Source organism: Colletotrichum higginsianum, assembly GCF_001672515.1.
Source record: "Colletotrichum higginsianum IMI 349063 chromosome 7 map unlocalized unitig_7, whole genome shotgun sequence".
NCBI lineage: Eukaryota > Fungi > Ascomycota > Sordariomycetes > Glomerellales > Glomerellaceae > Colletotrichum > Colletotrichum higginsianum.
This window is the reverse complement of record NW_017263917.1, coordinates 1383958-1402066: the sequence shown is the minus strand read 5'-3', so window position 1 is coordinate 1402066 and position 18109 is coordinate 1383958. Positions and strand designations below refer to the sequence as shown.

General features: G+C 55.2%; 7 protein-coding genes across 7 annotated transcripts; 1 reads left to right on the top strand and 6 right to left on the bottom strand.

Moving 5' to 3' along the window:
- Positions 1 to 854: 854 nt before the first annotated feature.
- Positions 855 to 2312, bottom strand: CH63R_10101 (Alpha-soluble NSF attachment protein; the record flags this gene model as incomplete). The annotated part of the gene is made up of 4 exons (XM_018305075.1): positions 855 to 1269; positions 1373 to 1679; positions 1799 to 1922; positions 2070 to 2312. The coding sequence occupies 4 exons, from the start codon at positions 2310 to 2312 to the stop codon at positions 855 to 857; spliced, it is 1089 nt and encodes a 362-aa protein (XP_018154499.1).
- Positions 2313 to 2819: 507 nt separating this feature from the next.
- CH63R_10100 (Duf726 domain protein) lies at positions 2820 to 3395 on the top strand (the record flags this gene model as incomplete). The annotated part of the gene is made up of 1 exon (XM_018305074.1): positions 2820 to 3395. The coding sequence occupies one exon, from the start codon at positions 2820 to 2822 to the stop codon at positions 3393 to 3395; it is 576 nt and encodes a 191-aa protein (XP_018154498.1).
- A 243-nt stretch (positions 3396 to 3638) lies between these two features.
- Positions 3639 to 6305, bottom strand: CH63R_10099 (Duf726 domain-containing protein; the record flags this gene model as incomplete). Its single annotated transcript, XM_018305073.1, has 3 exons — positions 3639 to 4354; positions 4407 to 5249; positions 5345 to 6305. 3 exons carry the CDS (start codon positions 6303 to 6305, stop codon positions 3639 to 3641), a joined length of 2520 nt encoding a protein of 839 aa, XP_018154497.1.
- A 1292-nt stretch (positions 6306 to 7597) lies between these two features.
- On the bottom strand, positions 7598 to 9206 carry CH63R_10098 (Benzoate 4-monooxygenase cytochrome P450; the record flags this gene model as incomplete). Its single annotated transcript, XM_018305072.1, has 2 exons — positions 7598 to 7957; positions 8040 to 9206. 2 exons carry the CDS (start codon positions 9204 to 9206, stop codon positions 7598 to 7600), a joined length of 1527 nt encoding a protein of 508 aa, XP_018154496.1.
- An 811-nt stretch (positions 9207 to 10017) lies between these two features.
- On the bottom strand, positions 10018 to 11874 carry CH63R_10097 (ImpB/mucB/samB family protein; the record flags this gene model as incomplete). Its single annotated transcript, XM_018305071.1, has 3 exons — positions 10018 to 11342; positions 11405 to 11702; positions 11815 to 11874. The coding sequence occupies 3 exons, from the start codon at positions 11872 to 11874 to the stop codon at positions 10018 to 10020; spliced, it is 1683 nt and encodes a 560-aa protein (XP_018154495.1).
- A 3343-nt stretch (positions 11875 to 15217) lies between these two features.
- On the bottom strand, positions 15218 to 16311 carry CH63R_10096 (GTP-binding protein rhoA; the record flags this gene model as incomplete). Its single annotated transcript, XM_018305070.1, has 5 exons — positions 15218 to 15376; positions 15461 to 15595; positions 15680 to 15877; positions 16043 to 16070; positions 16244 to 16311. The coding sequence occupies 5 exons, from the start codon at positions 16309 to 16311 to the stop codon at positions 15218 to 15220; spliced, it is 588 nt and encodes a 195-aa protein (XP_018154494.1).
- An 841-nt stretch (positions 16312 to 17152) lies between these two features.
- On the bottom strand, positions 17153 to 17634 carry CH63R_10095 (uncharacterized protein; the record flags this gene model as incomplete). Its single annotated transcript, XM_018305069.1, has 2 exons — positions 17153 to 17250; positions 17409 to 17634. The coding sequence occupies 2 exons, from the start codon at positions 17632 to 17634 to the stop codon at positions 17153 to 17155; spliced, it is 324 nt and encodes a 107-aa protein (XP_018154493.1).
- Positions 17635 to 18109: the final 475 nt, after the last annotated feature.

The window sequence follows — 18109 nt, the reverse complement described above, 5'->3', positions numbered from 1 at the left end:
TTGCGAGAAGGAACTTGGATCCTCATGGCCATTTCCGGATAATTGCATTGTTGTTGAGCCGGATATGCAAGCTAGCAAGCAGGTAGAGGGCATCACTGGCGGGCGGGAAGAACTCTCTTTCCTTCCCGCGAGATTCGACGCTGCAGGCTGTCTGTAGCCGTGGCGTTGTTGGACTTTTTTTTATATATAATTGTTTTGCGCAAGATTAGATCAACAAAGATGAAAGAGGATGAAACGATGACCACAAGGGCCGCGATCAATGTGTTCATGTCTCTCCTGACTTGACATGGTAAGCGAGATAGACGGGCGTGAGACGTCGAAATTGCGATGAGATGCGGTGCAGGGAGCATTAAAAGTCTATCTAGACTTTGAATCAAGTGGGCTGTAGCCGGCGAGCCGCCTTGATTCCTCATGTCTTTTGATGGGATATGGATGGTCGCAGGTCTGAAATGCCGTGGACTCTTGGATGGTTGGTTCATTGTATGTGGATTTCTATTCAAGCGGGAAAACGACTAGTACGGATGCCGATTTTCTTGTGGTTTCTTGGGGGGCGCCCGCTCTCCTCTCTCCCACCAGGATGTGTTTGTTGACGCAAGCAAACACAACGCTTTCTTTCAACTCCCACCAAGTCTGGAGAACGCATATAGTTTCCCTGCCGTTGCTCGTCATTCCATCCATGCCCATCATCCATCCCGCAGGTCCACCGACGGGGAAGAAAGATAGCCATTAAAAACCTAGGACAAGGAGGGAGGGGGAATGGTCTTTCTTCCCCCTCTTATCTTTCCCGCCTCCCTTCTCATACTCGCATCGCTTCACTCCAAAGACGACCAAAAAAAGAAAATTCAAACAAAGATTTAGGCAAACTCGTCCTCGGGCTCCTCAATGGCATTCTTGACCCGGACGAGCAGCGTCGTCTTCCACTTGTCGAGCTTGCTGACCTGGTCGTACTGGAAGAGCTTGTCGGTGAACTCCTCTTGGTTGCCGCCCTCGACGGCGGCGAGCAGGTCGTTGAGAAGCATGGCCTCGCGCTGCTGGGCGAACCCGGGGTCCATGTCTGCGTACTTCTCGACGGCGCGGCGGGCGGCCACCATGTCGCCCGTGGCGAGGTGGCAGATGCCCGCGCGGAGGAAGTAGTCCTTGACCGAGTACTTCATCAGGTTGTTGTTGATCGAGGCCGCCGCCACCTTTTCGTAGTTCTCGATAGCCTTGTAGTAGTCGCCCTCGAGGGAGGCCACGTCGGCGACCTTGAGCCAGAGCTTGTTTGCGAGCCTGAGGTGTCTTGTTAGTCGCCATCATATCACTGACAACTCTCGGTGTCTTTTTGTTTTCTTCGTAAGGGGAGTGTCGTGGGAGAGCGGGATGTCCGACTTACGCGGCAGCATTGTCGCCCTCGTACCAACCCGCCGCGGCCTCGTAGCTTTCGAGCGCACGCTTTGAGTCACCGAGCTCCGTCTCGAACAGTTCACCGAGCGCCTCCTTGTGGCCGGCCGCGCGGCGGAAGTTGCCCTTGGCGCAGTACTGATTCACGGCAACGTCGAGGCAGCGCACCGCGGCCTCCGGATCGTCCTTGCGGTAAGCCTTGAAGGCGTCGACGAGCGTGTTGGCGGCGTCATCGGGCTCCTTGAGGTTGTTGGTCTGTACTTGGGCTGCCTTCTCAAAGGCCTGGCCTGCTTCGCGGTCTATCGTGATAGGGTTTTGCCACCGGTCAGTTGTGCTGTTTCAAACAAGGGATCGTAGGCAGGAATGATGGCGGGGATTGGGGCTGGGGCGAAGGAAACAGTCGCGGGGAGAAACTAACTCAGCTTCTGCATCTTAAAGGCGTTGGCGGCTTGGATGTACAGGTCCGCGGCGTTCTGGTACTTGTCCTCCCGGCCGCCGAAGAAGCTGAAGCCGCCGCCGGCGCTCGAGAGCGTCTTGTCTGCCTGCGCGACCACGGAATTCGTCAGCAAGCTGTATGTTGCTACAGTCATACTTCAGAGCCTCCGTGTGATGTCCTACGGCCTCTGGTCTGCAAAAACGACCGGGAGAGGTGTAGAATAGACATGACGATCCATCCAGTACTGACTCACCTTTTGCAGCAGCGCGCGAGGGTCTTGAGCCATAGTTTCTTTCGTAAGTAAATCAAGCACGGCGAGGTACTGGAGGTTTGGGATATCGTTCGGTATTCGGAGATGTGAGTTTCGAGGTGTCGGCTGTTTTTCGTCGTTATGCCGTCGGGTTATCGCGGGCTTTGGAACGTGTACTGAGATGTAGAGGACAGGTCGTAGATTTGGGTGAGGTTTGGAGATGGGTTGTTCAGTCGTTGCTGGCATCAAGCGGGCGGAAGTATAGCAGCGCGACGGAACCGACTTTCAGGCGAGCACACAAGCCGCCCGCCCACTTGAGTCCCCATGACGCGGGGTCTTGTCGTTGTGGCTTAGCGGACGGGGGACCCGTGGCTTTGCGCTTGCTTGCGAGTCTCCAGGCGGTGTTGGGTGGCCTAAGATATTCTTTGGCGGGGGTTGCGTCACATCGCGCCTGATTCGCCGGGGCCTGTTTTCCCTCTATCTCTCGCTCTCTCTCTGAGGTAACTCTGTACCTTTTTCTGCTGTCCATTGTACCGCCTCTCTCTACCGCGTATCGTGCAGGAAAAAGGATTGCCAGGGGTTCAAGCTCCAGATTAATTCTCCGGGGGTGAAGCTACCAACTTCAAGAAGCACCCCATTGCCACAACTGTCCTTCCGCGCGCGACTCGCCATTTCTTCACCACTATCTCGAACAGCCTTCATACAGCCCCTCCCTTTCGCCAAGTAGCAGCAGCCTGGGGCAATACCACAACGATGCACCCCGTCTGCAGGCGTTGTAGCGCTCTTCTCTTCCAGCAGACCCGAACATTCGCATCCTCTTCCGTCAACCTCTCTGTCCCAAAGCCAGCGTCAGCATTCCTCTCCAAGCCGACATGGTCCGTCGCGTCCCTCCTCCCGCCTTCCACGAAAGCCGGCGCTTCTGAGACCTCCCCGGAAGAACCAATCTCCAGGGCCAAGCTTCATCACCTACTCCGTCTATCTGCTCTCCCGCTCCCGGACACGGAAGCAGCAGAGTCTGCTATGTTACGCACGCTTCACTCGCAGCTACACTTTGTACGCGACGTCCAGAGCGTGGAAACTACTGGTGTTGAGCCGTTGCGCTCCTTGCGCGATGAAACGACCGAAGGTGTGGCAGAGGTGACAATTGGACTTGAAGAGCTACAAGACGCCCTGGGCAACGAGATTCAATTCGGTCACAAGAAACGTCCAAAGAGAGTGCGTGGAGAAGAAGTCGACACCAAGGGTGCAGAGGATTGGGATCCTCTAAAGACAGCATCTCGGACAGCTGGAAAGTATTTTGTCGTTCAGAGCAAGAAGGAAGAGTCATGACACCCACCACTATCCCGATGCTCGGTAAGAGAACCTATTGATAGACAAGTTTGTCTCCATTTCTCGTATCTCGTTAGTGACAAGTGTGTATGCCGTTACCTCGTGTGTCTTGGCTAATTTTATTACCAAAGCCCGTCCGGTATCCACGCCATTCCTTACGCCATTCGCCACGGCCAATAACAGTGGGACATGCCTAACGATACCTCTACCGATCATTCCGGCTAAGATGTTGTCCTTAATAGCCTAATTCTGGATCTTCATCTTGCTCATTCTCGTATCGAGCTTGGAGTCGTTCTTGTGCTTGACCTCCTCCTGGATGTGCTCGGCTTCCTTGTCCATATCGACGTAGGCTGGCTTCTGACTCTTGTCGCGACCGTACTTCTCGTCCATGAGACCCAGGACTCTTTCGTCCTTTTCGACCTGCGCATAATCGAGATCCTCCCAGCCGATGTTCTTGAGGATGGTGCCAACCATGTACTGGTATCTCAGGTGGCCGCTAACCATGCTGCTCACATCGTAATTCTCCACGCCCTCGGCACCCTGAATTGGCTGCAGTCCGGCAACTCCAAATTGGAGATTGGAGGTACGGTACAGGAAGCCGAGGATGTAATCGTTTTCAGAGTATACATTGACGAGCCTGCCTGCGACGACACTCTTCAACGCGAGCCAGACACGGCTCTCGGATGGCGCCGGAGTGCCGATCATTACGACCGACTCGATGAGGCCGAACTGGCGACGTTCCGCAAGCACCATCAAGCAAGTGTAGATGGCTCGGGCGGCCAAGCTGTAGCCGATCAAGCTGACGGGGCGATCGCCCTGCACTTTTCGGCTGATGGCCTCGGCCAATATCATGCCAACCTTCTCGGCTCGGACCATCCCAACGCTCCACGGGTTGTCAATGACCTTGCTGACCTTAAGGAGGCCGATGGGCCACATGGCCGACATAAGACTGGCAAAAACTGGAGATAGTCAGCGTCTGCGGGACTGACTATGGTGGTCAAAATGACTTACTGGTGCGCGTGACGATTTCCTTCTTGGCTACACTCCAGGCGGTACTCTTGATGACAGTCTCGAGCGAGTTGCCCATGTTCATGAGGTTCGCAACCTCCCATCGCACAGCATACACCTCGCCTTGGTGACCGATGCAACGCCAGGGGTTGATCACGTCTTCTTTTTGGGTCAACCAGCCACTAAGTGCGAGGACAACGCGCAGGCGTCGATCCTTGGGAGCGATCTCCTTGGCGTCGCGGTATTCTTCCTTCATCTCGCCATGTAGAGGCAGGAAGGCGAAGTCGGCGACATCTCTGGCATACTGGTCCATCATCTTGGATGTCTGGCGTGCACCATAAATGCCGAACAAGCTGCCGACAACAACACCACTCTGGGCAAGAGTCCCCAGTAAACCAGCGGCCGCCGTGGAACCGAGTCCAACGCCTCCCATGACTGAGCCGATGCCAGCAGCGACCAACGGAGCGGCAAGACCACCGGTGATACCGATCACGGCAGCGCCGGCAGCACCGGCCAGCCCAACCTTCCACCGTCTAGACGACTTGTTCTCGGCCGACTTGTCCTCCACAACCTCGTCAGCGTTGACTTCTTGGACAGTCTTGCCGAGACCCCTGGCAACGCGAACCTCATCCTCCTGGAACATGCGAAGGGTGAGGTGGAGCGACGATGTCAGCTTCAGCATGAAGACGCGGGAGAAAGACGTGTACTGCTCCAACGACAGCAAGAGCAGGAGGACGGTGTGAAGCAGCAACTTGCGTCGCTCGACGGGGAGAGAAGCCAGGGGCGTGGCAGTGGGAGGGAAGCGTCGAGCCAGCCAAGGATCGACCTCAGAAGGCTGGCGTGCAGCTGGTGAAACTAAGCATGTCAGCAAGGGCTCAAAGATTTCGTAGGGTTCGGTGCCATAAACACCCGGTGCATGGCAATGGTTGGAAGCATCTTACCTCCAGTCTTGACACTGAGGGGACCGCCTCTACCACCACGTCCGCGCGGGGTGCCACGGCCTCCCTGAGGCGTACCACGATCGCCGCGACCGCCGCGGGTTCCACGACCACCACGGCCACCACGGCCAGCGGGGCCAGCTGAGGAGGCCTCGGGGTCCTTGACGGAGATGTCCTTGGCGCGGGTCAGGACGTTGCCCTGCCACTTCTGGAAGACGACAAGGCATTCTTTCTTGAGCTCCTGGAGCTGAGGCGTCATAGCCTCCTTTTCCTCCTTCTCGACGATGTCGTGGGCTTTCTTGTACGTCTTTCCGGCATCCTGCTGGGCCGAAGATGAAGAGGGGCGGGTGTTTTCTTTGTTTGCGGTGCTTTGCGACTGGGAGATGGCGCTCGCCTTGTTCTTGAGCAGCGAAAGAGACAGCCACGAGTGTTGAGGGTCCTCGGTTGTGGCGGGAGTGATGGGAGGGGAGTGAAAGATGTTGCTGATCTGGTCCTGCATGCTGTCCAAGATGTTGCTCACTAGACTGATGAGCTCATCCTTTTCATCGATGGTGAGGACGCCAGTCAGGTCCGTCTGGGTACGACGGCGTTGGTTGTGGGGGCGTCGTGAGCCGGCCATGGCGTCTTCGTCTGGGTCTCGTTCCCAGTTGCCGTCCTCTTCCTCTTCAAAGGAGCAAATAGAGGATGTGTCCAAGTTCTCCTCGTCAGAGTAGGAGTAGTTGTACTGGTTCTCGTCGTTTTCCGAGAGGTAAGTGTTGATGTAGCGTTCAGAGGTGGAACCGGGAGTGGGATTGGGATTGGGATCTGGAACAGGAGGGTGAGAGCTGGAGGCAGGAGGTGTGTCTGTGTTTGTGTTATGTGGGCGGTTCTGAGGTGGTACGCCGGTTGCTGTCTCCTGCACGACCGACACCTGCCGCGAGGCAGGTGCTGCCGGTGAAGGTGAGGAGCCCTGCGTGGTTTCCATTTTGGGCAATATCTCGAGGACCACCTTCCAATACCTAAACGGGGAGGAAAGTGAGGCAACGGTGAACACAAGATGGAGGCGCGACCGAGAAGGTGGTGGCTAAGTACAAACAAGTGACTATTATTTGACACGATAACAAGACGACGGTGAATATGTCGGTCAGATATGGGCAACGTCTGCTACTGTTACTGTGTCTACCCTCACACGGGGAAATTTGGCAATGAGAAACTGAGAAGCAAACACATCTCACACGGGAACAACGCGGTGAGGGTCGTAGGAGATGGGCTCGGTTTGTAGTCGCTCGGGAAGCTGCTGCGGCCGTTCTCAGACCCCTGACGTCAGTGGTCAGGTCGCACCCCATGAGGCACCACTGCATCACTGCAGGGTCATACGCACGCCGCTTCCGGGGTACGGATCGATCTTATCGATAAGAATTTACCCCGGAAAGTGCTCCCAGACCTGTCTGATTGGCAGCTACTACAGCCTACCGCCCTGGTAACGTCTCCAGCGCCTTCCCGCGAACGGCCCCATCCAAGCCAACCCTCACGGAGGCTTGCAGATGCGCTAATGCAGGGATTTGGTCCTCTTCTGGAAGTTGAAGAACTCAAGAGCTCACACCCCAGCTTCCAGATGGGAGACAGAGAAGAAGAAGAAAAGCCCTCAGACCCAGTCCGATGGATATGTGCCACCCTCGTCACCTTCGCCCTTGTTGGTAAGCTGTCAACTCTATTTTCGTCCGAAGAATTAGTCGGATCTTATTTTTTCGATGATGGCTCCTAGTTGCTGATCCACCTGGTAGGCATTTCGTGTTTCGATATGTACATCGTCATTTTGCCTCTCCACTCGTTCAGGCAAGACAGGCACATGCCCCCTTCGTCGACGCAGCGTAGGGAGCTCTCTGTGTTAATAGACCAAGAGCTTGAGTGCACAGATTCGGTCAGTTGAATGAATCGGACGGACCACTCATTACAATGATTCTTTTTACATTTGTTCAAGTTTATCGGCGCATAATGTGTCCTATCCGAACGGCAACGCCAGATTGCTCCCTTGAGTTGTGCTGGCAAGGTGTTTGGTTTAGAAAGTCCGCGTTTGTATTGCAATCGAAGATACTATAGGTACGTCGGCCATTTTATTGGACTCTCGTCGTCAACCACGCTATGGATCGCTTTTCCGACACCGTTCCAAGTTCTCCCCGGTATAGTATTCTCTGGTTTGATGGATGCTAGCTGATTCCAATGGTCTGTAAGAACCAGACATAGAGATCAAAGGACAGCCAAAGTTCCGCCCAGAAGCTACGTCGAGAATTCACGTTTCTTGATGTACACGACCAGTGGCGGTTTCTTCCAAATCGACCAGGCCTTGTGCTTCGAGTAAGGCTGTGTCCACCCATAAGAAGACGAGTGCAGCTTGAAGTCAAACTCCCAGAGCAAGCGCGCCATGATCACCCGCATCTCGTTGTACGCGAGGTGCTTGCCGACACAGTTACGTGGACCGTATGAAAAGGGCTGGATGGCGTCTCGCCTGTCCCCGAAAAACGGAGATGATGGGTCCTGGGCGACGTTGGGTAGCCATCTCTCAGGGACGAACGACTCCGGCTTCGCGAAATTGGAAGCTGATAAGCCTGCAGAAGTCATGTGGACGCCAACCCGAGTCTGTGTGAGTGGTCCATCATCGTCAGTATCAGCTTTTTCGCGAAGCTGAAAGAAGAACTGGGAAGTTTTGATGAGCACTTACCCCCGGCGGGATGTGTTTCCCTTCGATGTAAACCGGCTCCTCGGTGTGGGGAACAACTCTTTCGAGCGTTCCTGGTACAGGAGGATACAGCCTCAGTGTTTCGTTAAGCGCGGCAAGCAGGTAGGGCAGGCGTGCGGTGGCGTCGGTGAAGTTGATTTCGGCTGCTGAATTGAAGGCGTCTCGGACTTCCTTTACCGCTTGTTCGTATGTATGGGGTGTCGAGAGGAGGAAGAACGTGCACGCCGTCATAAGCGTGGCGGTGGTGTCGCTGCCGGCCACGAACAGGGTGTTGGAGTTCGTGACAATCTCTTCAATGGACCCGATATCCTTCTCATCTCTCCCCCGCAGCAGGCCCGTCATGAAGTCCTTGCGATCCACGTCCGCGTCGATTGCAAGCCGCCTGTCCACGGCCGATCTTGTGTAGTTGAACTGGTCCAGGAATCCCTTTTCGGCGTCTCGCGCGAGGACCGGCATGACCAGCCCCGCCAACGGGCCGAGCAGGCTGTTGAGCTCGAAGATCTTCTTGGCCCGCTCGATGAACAGGAGGACAAGGTTGACGACGTGGTGAACTTCATTGCTGTCGAGGCCGCCCAGAGACTGGCCGAAGGTCAAGTCGCCGATGATGTCGAACGACGTGATGTGGAACCACCGGCCTATTTCCGTCGGCGTACGGGACTCTGCCACGTCGGCCAGCCGTCGCATCAGCTTGTCGACGTACTCGTGGATCAGCGGCTCCTGTTCCGCCAGGGACCTGGGAGAGAAGGCGTGGGCGACTCCGCGGCGGATGCGAGCGTGGTTCGCATCGTCAGCGGTGAGAATGTTGGATTGGGGTTCGAGCTGCTGGGACGCGTTGAACTTGGGAAACTGGCCGTGGCCGTGGCCGTAGATGGTCTTCCAGGCCTCGTTGGTCGTGAATGACACCGCACCTGGTTCGTAGCGTACTACATTGCCGTACTTTTTGTGGAACGCGCGTATGTCCTGGTCAATGGTGCCGCGGATGACTTTGACCTTAGAGATGAACGGGAATACAACCCATGACTTGGGACCTGGAATATGGCGCAGGGGGGAGAAGTAAGCCTGGTATATGCCCCGGGCTAGGTGGAAGAGTAGCCATGAACTAGCGGCGAGTACAGCGACCTGGGTGAGGTTGATAAACCCTAGAGCCATGGTGATGAAGATGGGTGGGTGTGCTGTGTTTAAACTAAGAGCTCTGCGTGATGATGGGCTTGATGTGTCGATAATGGACCGAACAGACAACATCTTGTGTCTTTTATGGCATTTTGTTCAAGAGCCCGGCCATGCAGCTAGTCAGCCTCCTGGTCTCAGTAGATGGTGGCATCCGCACTACCTTATCGTCCGTGTCACCGCCCTAGGTCCCCCGGCCGGCCCCCCGGCCTCCTCGCCGTCCTCGGAGTCCGGGGCCCCTCTTTTCACTGCCGGGACACTTCCCTGTTACTCCAATGCCACTACCGGACTCGGGCAGGGCCTACTCCGTGTGCGTGCCCCTGAAAAGGCATGCTAAGTCGGAGTCCCTCTATTCCCCGTCGCCCGACGAACGAAATGCGCGCTTCCGTCTGGCACCGCCTAGTTATTAGCCACATTAGTCGATGTACTCTTCCGTAACACGGTTCATAGAGATTTTTCATAAAGATTTATCGCCTGAAACCTATCCATAGTTCTCATTTCAAGGTTTGCCATAGTTAATTATATTGTAGTAACCCTTTCCTGTGGAATTAGTCGGACATTCTTTAGGACGGAGGCCTAAGTTGGATAGAGACCGCTCTTGTGTATCTATCCTGGGTATGTAACATCGTTTTCCGTTGAATATATCCGGGAAGAACGGCTGGGAAGAATTCGTTTTCGAGGGGAACTATGATAAATTCGACATACCCCCCCCCCCCCCACCCCCATATGCTGGCACCCCCGTGACTCCGTTACGGCCAAAAACACCATTCCTAATCCCCTGTTCAAGACGTTATCAATCTTCCAGGTCATGATACCTCGCATGAGCAGCTAGAGCAAAAGGTGGGATGCAGTGCCCGCAAAGCGGACACCTTGCTGTCATCAAGTCGCCTTCCCAGGACGCCCCGTCATCAAACTCCCCCAGCTCCATCTCCTCAACCTCGTCCTCCGACACCCACTGCTCGTCGTCGTCTTCGACGACCGTCGTGTCGATCCTCCACTGCCGCAATACGTCGTCCTGCTTCCTGAACATTGCCGAGATGTCCCTCCCAACGCCGGGCCCGGCCTCGCTGCCGCTGGCCGCCATGTTTGCGACGCAGACATTCAGAAGTTGCAGGTTCCATTGGTGGCCCGGCGGGTGGAACTTCTTCATCATCGGGAGAAGGATGTCGGTCGTGAGCCGCTCTGCGATGGCATCGGGTGTCTCCTTGCGGGTGAAGATGAAGCTGGGAAGCGGCTGGGAGCGGGATATGCGATGGAAGTTTGGAGTTGAGTCATCTGGCCAGGACCGGATCGAAAGGCGCAAAGTCTTGGGGTGCGCGATCCACCGCTGTCCGCCCGGCTCTATCGAGTCGTCGTTGGTCAGGAGGTCAGTTCGCATTCGACGCACGAGAGACGCCGATATCAATCGTAGTTCGCTTTCAATTTGACCCATACTCTCCAGCCCTTTGAATGTGTCTTCGATGCTGATTTGCGAGGGAATATCACTCGCGCTTTTGACTTCCGTGCCGTCGACGCCGTGTAAGAGACCCCAGACCCTCTCGGCAACGCCGCGCTCGGAGCCGGGGCCTCCCAGGAGCTTTTCCAGAGCGTCTTCTGATGCTTCGGGATGTGTTCGCACGTCGCAGACTTTCAAGGGCGAGTTTTCTCTATCGGCGTCATCGGGTCCTAGGGGTGTCGACAGGAAGCGATCCTCTAATGCTCGTGACGTCTTGAAACCGATGCCAGGGATTTTTCGAACCGAATGTGTGTCCATGAACTCCGTTACGACTGCATCATCAAGCGACATTAATGTCGTTTGGTTGCGCGGCTTCTTCACGCATCCGGCGAGCTTGCTGAGGAGCTTGTTTGTCGATATTCCGACAGAGGCCGTGAAGCCAAAGTCCTCCTCCAATTTCGTGCGCAGGTAGAATGCCAGGTGACTCGCCAGCAGAAGCCGCACGTAAGTAGGGTTGTCAAGGTCTCCTGGCTCAGGATTCGCCCCGTAAACACATCCAGCGACCTTGGTTAAGTCACACGTGAAGCCCTTTTCTGGATCCCTTTTGGAGAGGTGGAAAAACGACCCCGACAGCGACGTCTTGTTGAGGCAGAACATGTTGTAATTGATGATATCCGTGACATCTGTCCCCTCGTCAGCAGGCTGGCTCTCTTGCTGCCAAATAGTACAGCTGTGCCACACCCACCCATAAAGACTTCATCGAACCCCAACCTCTCTGCCCTGTTGTTCCAGGAATAGCCCCTGAGGAACCCGAAGAGTGTCTTGCTCGTATCTCGGAACGGTGTCAGGTCCTCGCCCTCGATAATCACGAGCTCTGGGCACACCTTCTTGGCATCGGCAATGAGCATGAGCTTTTTGACGCCCCGCTTGCGGGCGACATAGTTGCACGTCGCCAGAATGCTTTTTTGCTTCACGCCCAGCGGCAGCGCCTTGAGCCGCGGGTCTCGGTTCTCATAGACCGAGGCGTAGAAGCAGTCATAGTCCTGGGAATGATGTCAGTATTCGAGTCAGCCATCGTGATGAGCCGTAACTCAGACATGTGGTTCGTGACAGGGGCATCAGGGGGGACATCGTGAATTTTGAGACCAGACATACAAAGTGGAGTATAATTCGGTCATCTTTCCTTCTAGGCGTCCGTCTTCTCGAAAACTCCATGTTTGTTCTATTGAACCGCCCTTGTTGAAGGTGCTTCAAATCGGATTTGCACTCAATCGGAAGGGTGACCCCCACCTCCTCCGGTCCTTTTCGGTGTTGGCTGCTGCCTTGGGACGGAAACAGGATCCGGGATGGGGTTGGTGTTGTCGCCAGCGTACGGCGGCCTGGGCGAAATGCATGGGGCGCGGAAAACGGTCGCTTATCTCGCACCCCGAGTCACCCGACCAACAGGCCCGCCCAAGCCGGTGGCCGCTTCCTCCGCTAACTGGAGAGGAAGGTCACTAGACCTACTTCTACCTGCCTTCCAAGGTAATCTAAGGTACTTGTAGATAAGCTGTGGCAGTTACGTGCAAACGCATGAAATTCCCGGGGAGGTAAACACCGCCAAAGACAAACAAATGTCCGAACAATCGGTTGGTTCCGAGGGTCTCTTTTCGTTGCAGACATATATCTCCACCAGTCCTATCGTCTGTCGCCAATCCTGCAGATTGCCCTTTACAGAAAGAGTGAAACGACCCTTATCGATTCTCCTCCAATGCTGCTGCCAACATTCAAGTATGCATGCATCCCGCCTTATTTTCGGATGCCTAGATGGATACTGCCGAACACCTCGTTGCCAAGCGCCTTTACCATTGGACAGCCTTCAACTCACATCGCTCTTCACTCAGCTGCTGATGAACTTACAATACCTTTTCTACCTTACCTATCGAGATCGGCCGTCGACTCCCTCACCTCGCCCTCCATCCCACCCACACACCGCCCGCCCACTTCCACGCCAACGCCCACACACGACAACATCGCTCCAAGGCCCATCCCGAGCGTATGGCAGCTAACCAAGACCGCCCGCCTCAAGTGCAAAAGTCCAGCGCAAAGAGGGGTTCGGCCCCCCTAAAGGCAACACCAACCCAGCCTAGCCCAGCCCACCATTTACTTAGACAAAATCCCTTTCTGGAGTCAAGCGTCTCCGTTCACTTTTGAAAACCCCCTCCCCCCGCCTCACAGCCAACGAGAAGGCATCCATCTCGCATGACAGCCTGTCTGTAAGCTCATCCAAGCCCACCCACCCACCTCCACCCTCCCACTTCCGACGACGACAAATGAACGAGTAGGGGACCATCTTCACGCGCGAGGAGAGGGTCACACTTTTGGGTAGCGCGTACACATCAGCCATGTCTGAGTGTTGTAGCTTTTTGCGTTGGTCACAAGTGGACAGGAGGGGGAAAATAGAGCAGACCGGCCCAAGACCAAGCCCACGGCCGCGGGCGCGGACTGACAGCGAGATCTGAGGAATAAAAAGAACCCCGCTTTCCACCATCTCGTTTCCTTCTGACCTTTGACTCTTCTCTCTTTCTCTCTCTCTCTCTCCGTCTCTTCGTCTCATCTTCTCTCCATCCAAGCAACATACTAGGCCCAAACCACCGACGCAGAAACATCACCAGAAACCGCAAACATGCAACCCCTTACCAACGCCCACACCTCCGCCTGCCCCAAGTGCGGCGCCTCCACGGCCGCCTCCTCCAAGACCTGCTCGTCTTGCGGCGCTGTAAGCCTTACTTCCACCACGCCTCGCCTCATCTCGCCATACCTAACATCCCCTCTCCCATCACCTCACCCCAATCCTCCTTCTCACCACTCACACCTCTCTCATCCTGCTGTTCCCTCTAGACCCCTCCTTAACCACACACACTAATTATATTGCTCCCATCCAACAGACCTGCCCTGCCTAAATATTTGCAGTCTCACATGGCTTGGTTGGCACAGCTATGTCACCTGACCTCACTTGAGTCCTTGGAAGCCACGGGGGTCCAGAGTTGAGACGAGACGACGCGGAGAAGACGACCTCATGGGAAATCGGATGGAGAACCCCTCCTTACACACTCCTTCAAATCAACTTCAAATGTAGTCAAACGCACGGGCTGACGGGAAACCACGGACAAACGGCATTCCCTCTTCTGAAACCTAACTCCTCCCCCAGCTTATCTCTAGGGTTGCCTTTATCACTTGCCCGTCCCATGCCCTCCAGATAAGTGGGAAAGGAGAAGGAGGGAAGCAACGTACTCGCCCGGAGTGACCGCCTCATATCAAATCAAACATAACATAATACCGCCCAACCCAAATCTTCATGTGCAGCATCGCGATTCCGCATGCAATAACGCGTGATATCACCCACCCCCTAAATACCCGTCTCCCCTCTACCGAAGCAGGGCCATCCCCAACTTCACGAGGCGGGGCATCACAATAAACTTGACACCAGTCCAACCTTGTCTCAGCTCAGTTTACAAAGCTCATACGCCCCCAACCAACCCTTCTCAGTATCTCGAGAATCACAACTCCGTACCTACTGCGTAATGTGCTTTGCGGTAGAGCAGCCAAGGAGTCAGAAAGTCTATGCAGCGAATCCCACTCGATAACACCATCACCATCTTCCGAGTTGCCTGGGTTACCGTGAAACAAGTATCGAGACCTGTGTTGTCCAAGCCATTGTGTCTGGCTATCTGTGGTTTTTTTCATCTCATCTTTCGCGATCCCTAACACGTGAATATGACAGTGATGACGAAATCCTGGACGAACCCACGAGAGTGATAGAGCACCGCTTTTGTCCATGGGCTTTGCATGTCACGGGAGCACCCGGCATGGGGAAATGGTCAAGACGCAGCCTGTGTTATCAAAGACCTGGATTGAGAGAATCGACAAGAGAGAAGAAAACGCGGCCAGGAAACACATGTCCATCCATCTCCGCCGTCTAAAGCTGTGAGGCGTCAAAAGAGAAGAAAACACGACAAGATATATGATGTGACCAGACTTCGTCGCGATACTACGGCCAGACAAGCCGCTTCCACGGCTAGAACGTCAACCATTGCCGTTCCGCCGTTCCCGAAGTCACTAGACAACCCACTGTCCATCGTCGCTCAGCAGCTACCAGTCACGCCAGCCACCAAGCGATTTCCTCCCTTGAGACCATGAGCGAGACAACCATGGCTGAGCCCAACCTCCTCGCAGCTTCTCGTCGGGACGTGGCCGGCTGTTGTTTCTCCCAGTCACCGTTCGGCAGGGAAAGAAATGGATTCGGTAAAAAGACCCCCGCAGAACCAGACACGGTGACACGCCGATCGATATGGGTGTCGGGGTTGTTATGAGACACAATGTTGAGCAAAACTCCAAAATTCCGAGAACCTATGCAGGCAGATATTGCCCCCGCCTTCCAGACCGCCACCAGAAACCCTTTCTCACCCGAAGAGCTGCGAAAAGACAATGGTGAGGTGACCGGGACCTTGATGATTACAAATGGGGGTTGTGGTCGAAGAGGGAGAAAAGGGTTTTGGGAAGTTCGCCCAGAGAGTATTTAGAGAATCATGCACTTGTGCTTCTTGCCGCTGCTCCGGCTGCGGGAGAGCAGAGCAGCGCGCGTGGCGTGCTCGAAAACCTCGCGGACGCCCTCGTTCGTCTTGGCGGAGCACTCGAGGTACTTGTAGGCGCCGATCTTCTTGCGGACTTCCTCACCCTAAAGATATTGTTAGCATACATCCACAGCAAGAGACGGGGCGCGGGAGGCGACCGATGATCGCCATGAGCAGAATAAACTTACCTCCTCGGGGGAGACGGGCTTCTGGCTGGTCTTACGCAGCTCTTCAATCGTCTTGGAGTCGTAGCGGAGATCCTTCTTGCAGCCGACGAGAATGATGGGCAGGCCCTGGCAGAAGTGCAGAACCTCGGAGATCCACTATAGGAAGAGGAGCACGTGTGAGCAATAGTTGGCATGCCGACAACAGTCGATGACGGGGGAAAATTGGGATAAGTAACGTACCTTCTCCTGAACGTTGTCCAGGGAGTCGGGGGAGTCGACGGCGAAGCAGATCAGGATGACGTGGGAGTCGGGGTAGGAAAGGGGGCGGAGACGATCGTAGTCCTCCTGGCCGGCAGTATCCCAAAGGGCCAGCTCGACGTGCTTGCCGTCAACCTCGACATCGGCGACGTAGTTCTCGAAAACGGTGGGGACGTAGACCTGGATTAGTTGTCAGAATATGCGTGGATCGGAGATGGATTCACGACAGGCGGGTGTGTCATCGGAGGGCTTAAATGTTGATGGGTTGATGCATCTCGGCCTGGCTTCGTCTCGAGGAAACAAGGGGCGGTGCCGCGTCGGCGTGGAAGAAAAGGGCAATCTTACCTCAGGGAATGTACCCTTAGAGAAGACGCTGTAATCAAACAAAAAGTCAGTGTGATGAAGCCTTTGATGGTGGTAGACTGCAGATGTGTTTTTTCGGTTGTTTTTTTTCGTCGATGCGACGATGCAAGATTGATGCGTCGCTGGGGGCCAGGCGGTGGGCGGTGGGCATGGGCATAGGGAGACGACGGAGGCGATACTCACATCAACAAGCAAGTTTTACCACAGGCACCGTCGCCGACGATGACGAGCTTACGGCGGATCTCAGCCATGATGTCTGTTGTTGTGATTGTGTTGGTGAAAGAGGGTGTGCGTTGCGATAGAGAGGGGATTGAGATACGGTCGGGCGAGGAGGTTGAGCTTGTTGGCGGAGACGTGGAAGATGGAGAAGGAAGAGCGAGCTGCGTCGGAAGGGGGAGTCTGAAGGTGGAAGAGAATGGGATGGGTAGAAGTAAGGTAAGGTCGCAGTAGTACCTTATGGGTGGAGTTCACTTGACGACGACGTGCAAGTAGCAGCAGGGCAGGATTATGTTGGGGGGGTGGCAGAAGAGGCGGGAAGGGGAGGAAAAAAGGGAAGGGTACCAGCGAGAGCGAGCGGGAGACCTGGGAGCAACAGTGGGAGAGGGAGACAAAGATTGGGGAGGGGAAAGGAGGCCAGGCCAGGCCAGGCCGCCAGGACAGGACTGGACAGGACTATGGTGGACAGGGTGCAGGCGCAGACGCAGGCGCAGACAACCCTAGCAGCCTACCTAGGTACTGCGGCGACTAGGGGAAAGGATGGTATTGGCAAGGCGAATCTAAGCTAGCCAAGCCGTAGTCCGTACTGCACAAGAGAGGGCACCTAGGTGCAGTGCAGATTTACAGGTGCACACAGGGTCTAGGAGGGATAGTCTGGGCTTGTTTTCCTCACTCTTTCTGTCGCAGTACCTGTTGGCTTTTCCCCGTCACGTCTGGATGCTAGACACCGGGCAAGCCAGGTATCTGGGCTAAAAAGAGGGAGAGGGAGGGAGGGACACAGGATTAAGCAAAGCAAAGCTGGCAATGAGTAGTGAATACGGGCTGGCGCTGACCGACCTAGGGTAAGTACCGATATAGTGTACAGAGTACTTTGATTCAGGTACGAGCATTGCTATTGTGCTGCCGATAGCAGGGTTCCCGATATCTAAAGATCAGGTACCTCTCTCTCTCCCTCCCTCTGCCGGGCTGTGCGTCTAACGTAGCAGTGGGCTAGTCAGTGGTGTGTGCTATCGAGCTGAGCAAGAGAAAATCACGGTAACGGTGACGGGACTGGGACTGGGACTGGGACTGGGACTGGGACTGGGGACCGGGACTGAGCCACGGTGTGGCCTGCCTGTATGGAAGGACTCACTTTTGTTATTGATCTGACGGATGACTGGACTGGCAGACGGGGCTGTCCGACCAGTGAATGTAATGAGAGGGAGCCGGGACAGGTGCCGCGTCCTTGTTTTTCTTGTCTTCCCTTCTCTCTCGTCGTAAGCTACCAGGACCAGGTATTCTTTTGCTGTGGAAGCCATACAACTGGTACATACGTTGCCCCAGTTGGCGGGTGATTGTGTTGCGCGTGTGGCCCTCATTATTAAGGTAGGGAGGAACATCCTGAGGCAGCTAAACAACAACAAGGCGAATTGAATTGCGATTTGGATGGAAGGGGCCGTTACGGATACAGGGGGCGGGGTGGCTTCTAGGGGGGGTTCCCTCACTGGGCCTCTCAATTGGGTGGCAACTTCCACTCCTGCCTTGTGGGAACCTTTCTCGCCGAACCTGAACCACACTCCGATATGCACCATGACGGGGAGGGCTGTTTGTGATGCACACTGCGAGGTGTACAAGAGGCAGCAAGCAGCGGAGCTTATGGCAATGCTGACTTGACTAAGACTGGCAAAGCAGGCTGTAAATGCATCAATCGGCATAAAGGCAGACACTGTGCCCCTTTCCGTCAGTGTGTCAGAGCCGCCGAGTTGGCAGACAGGGGGGCGGGCGTCAACTCTGCTGAAGAACGAAGAAGAGGTTGGACGTGGATAGCAGTCGACAGATTGTGAACGCTGAGAG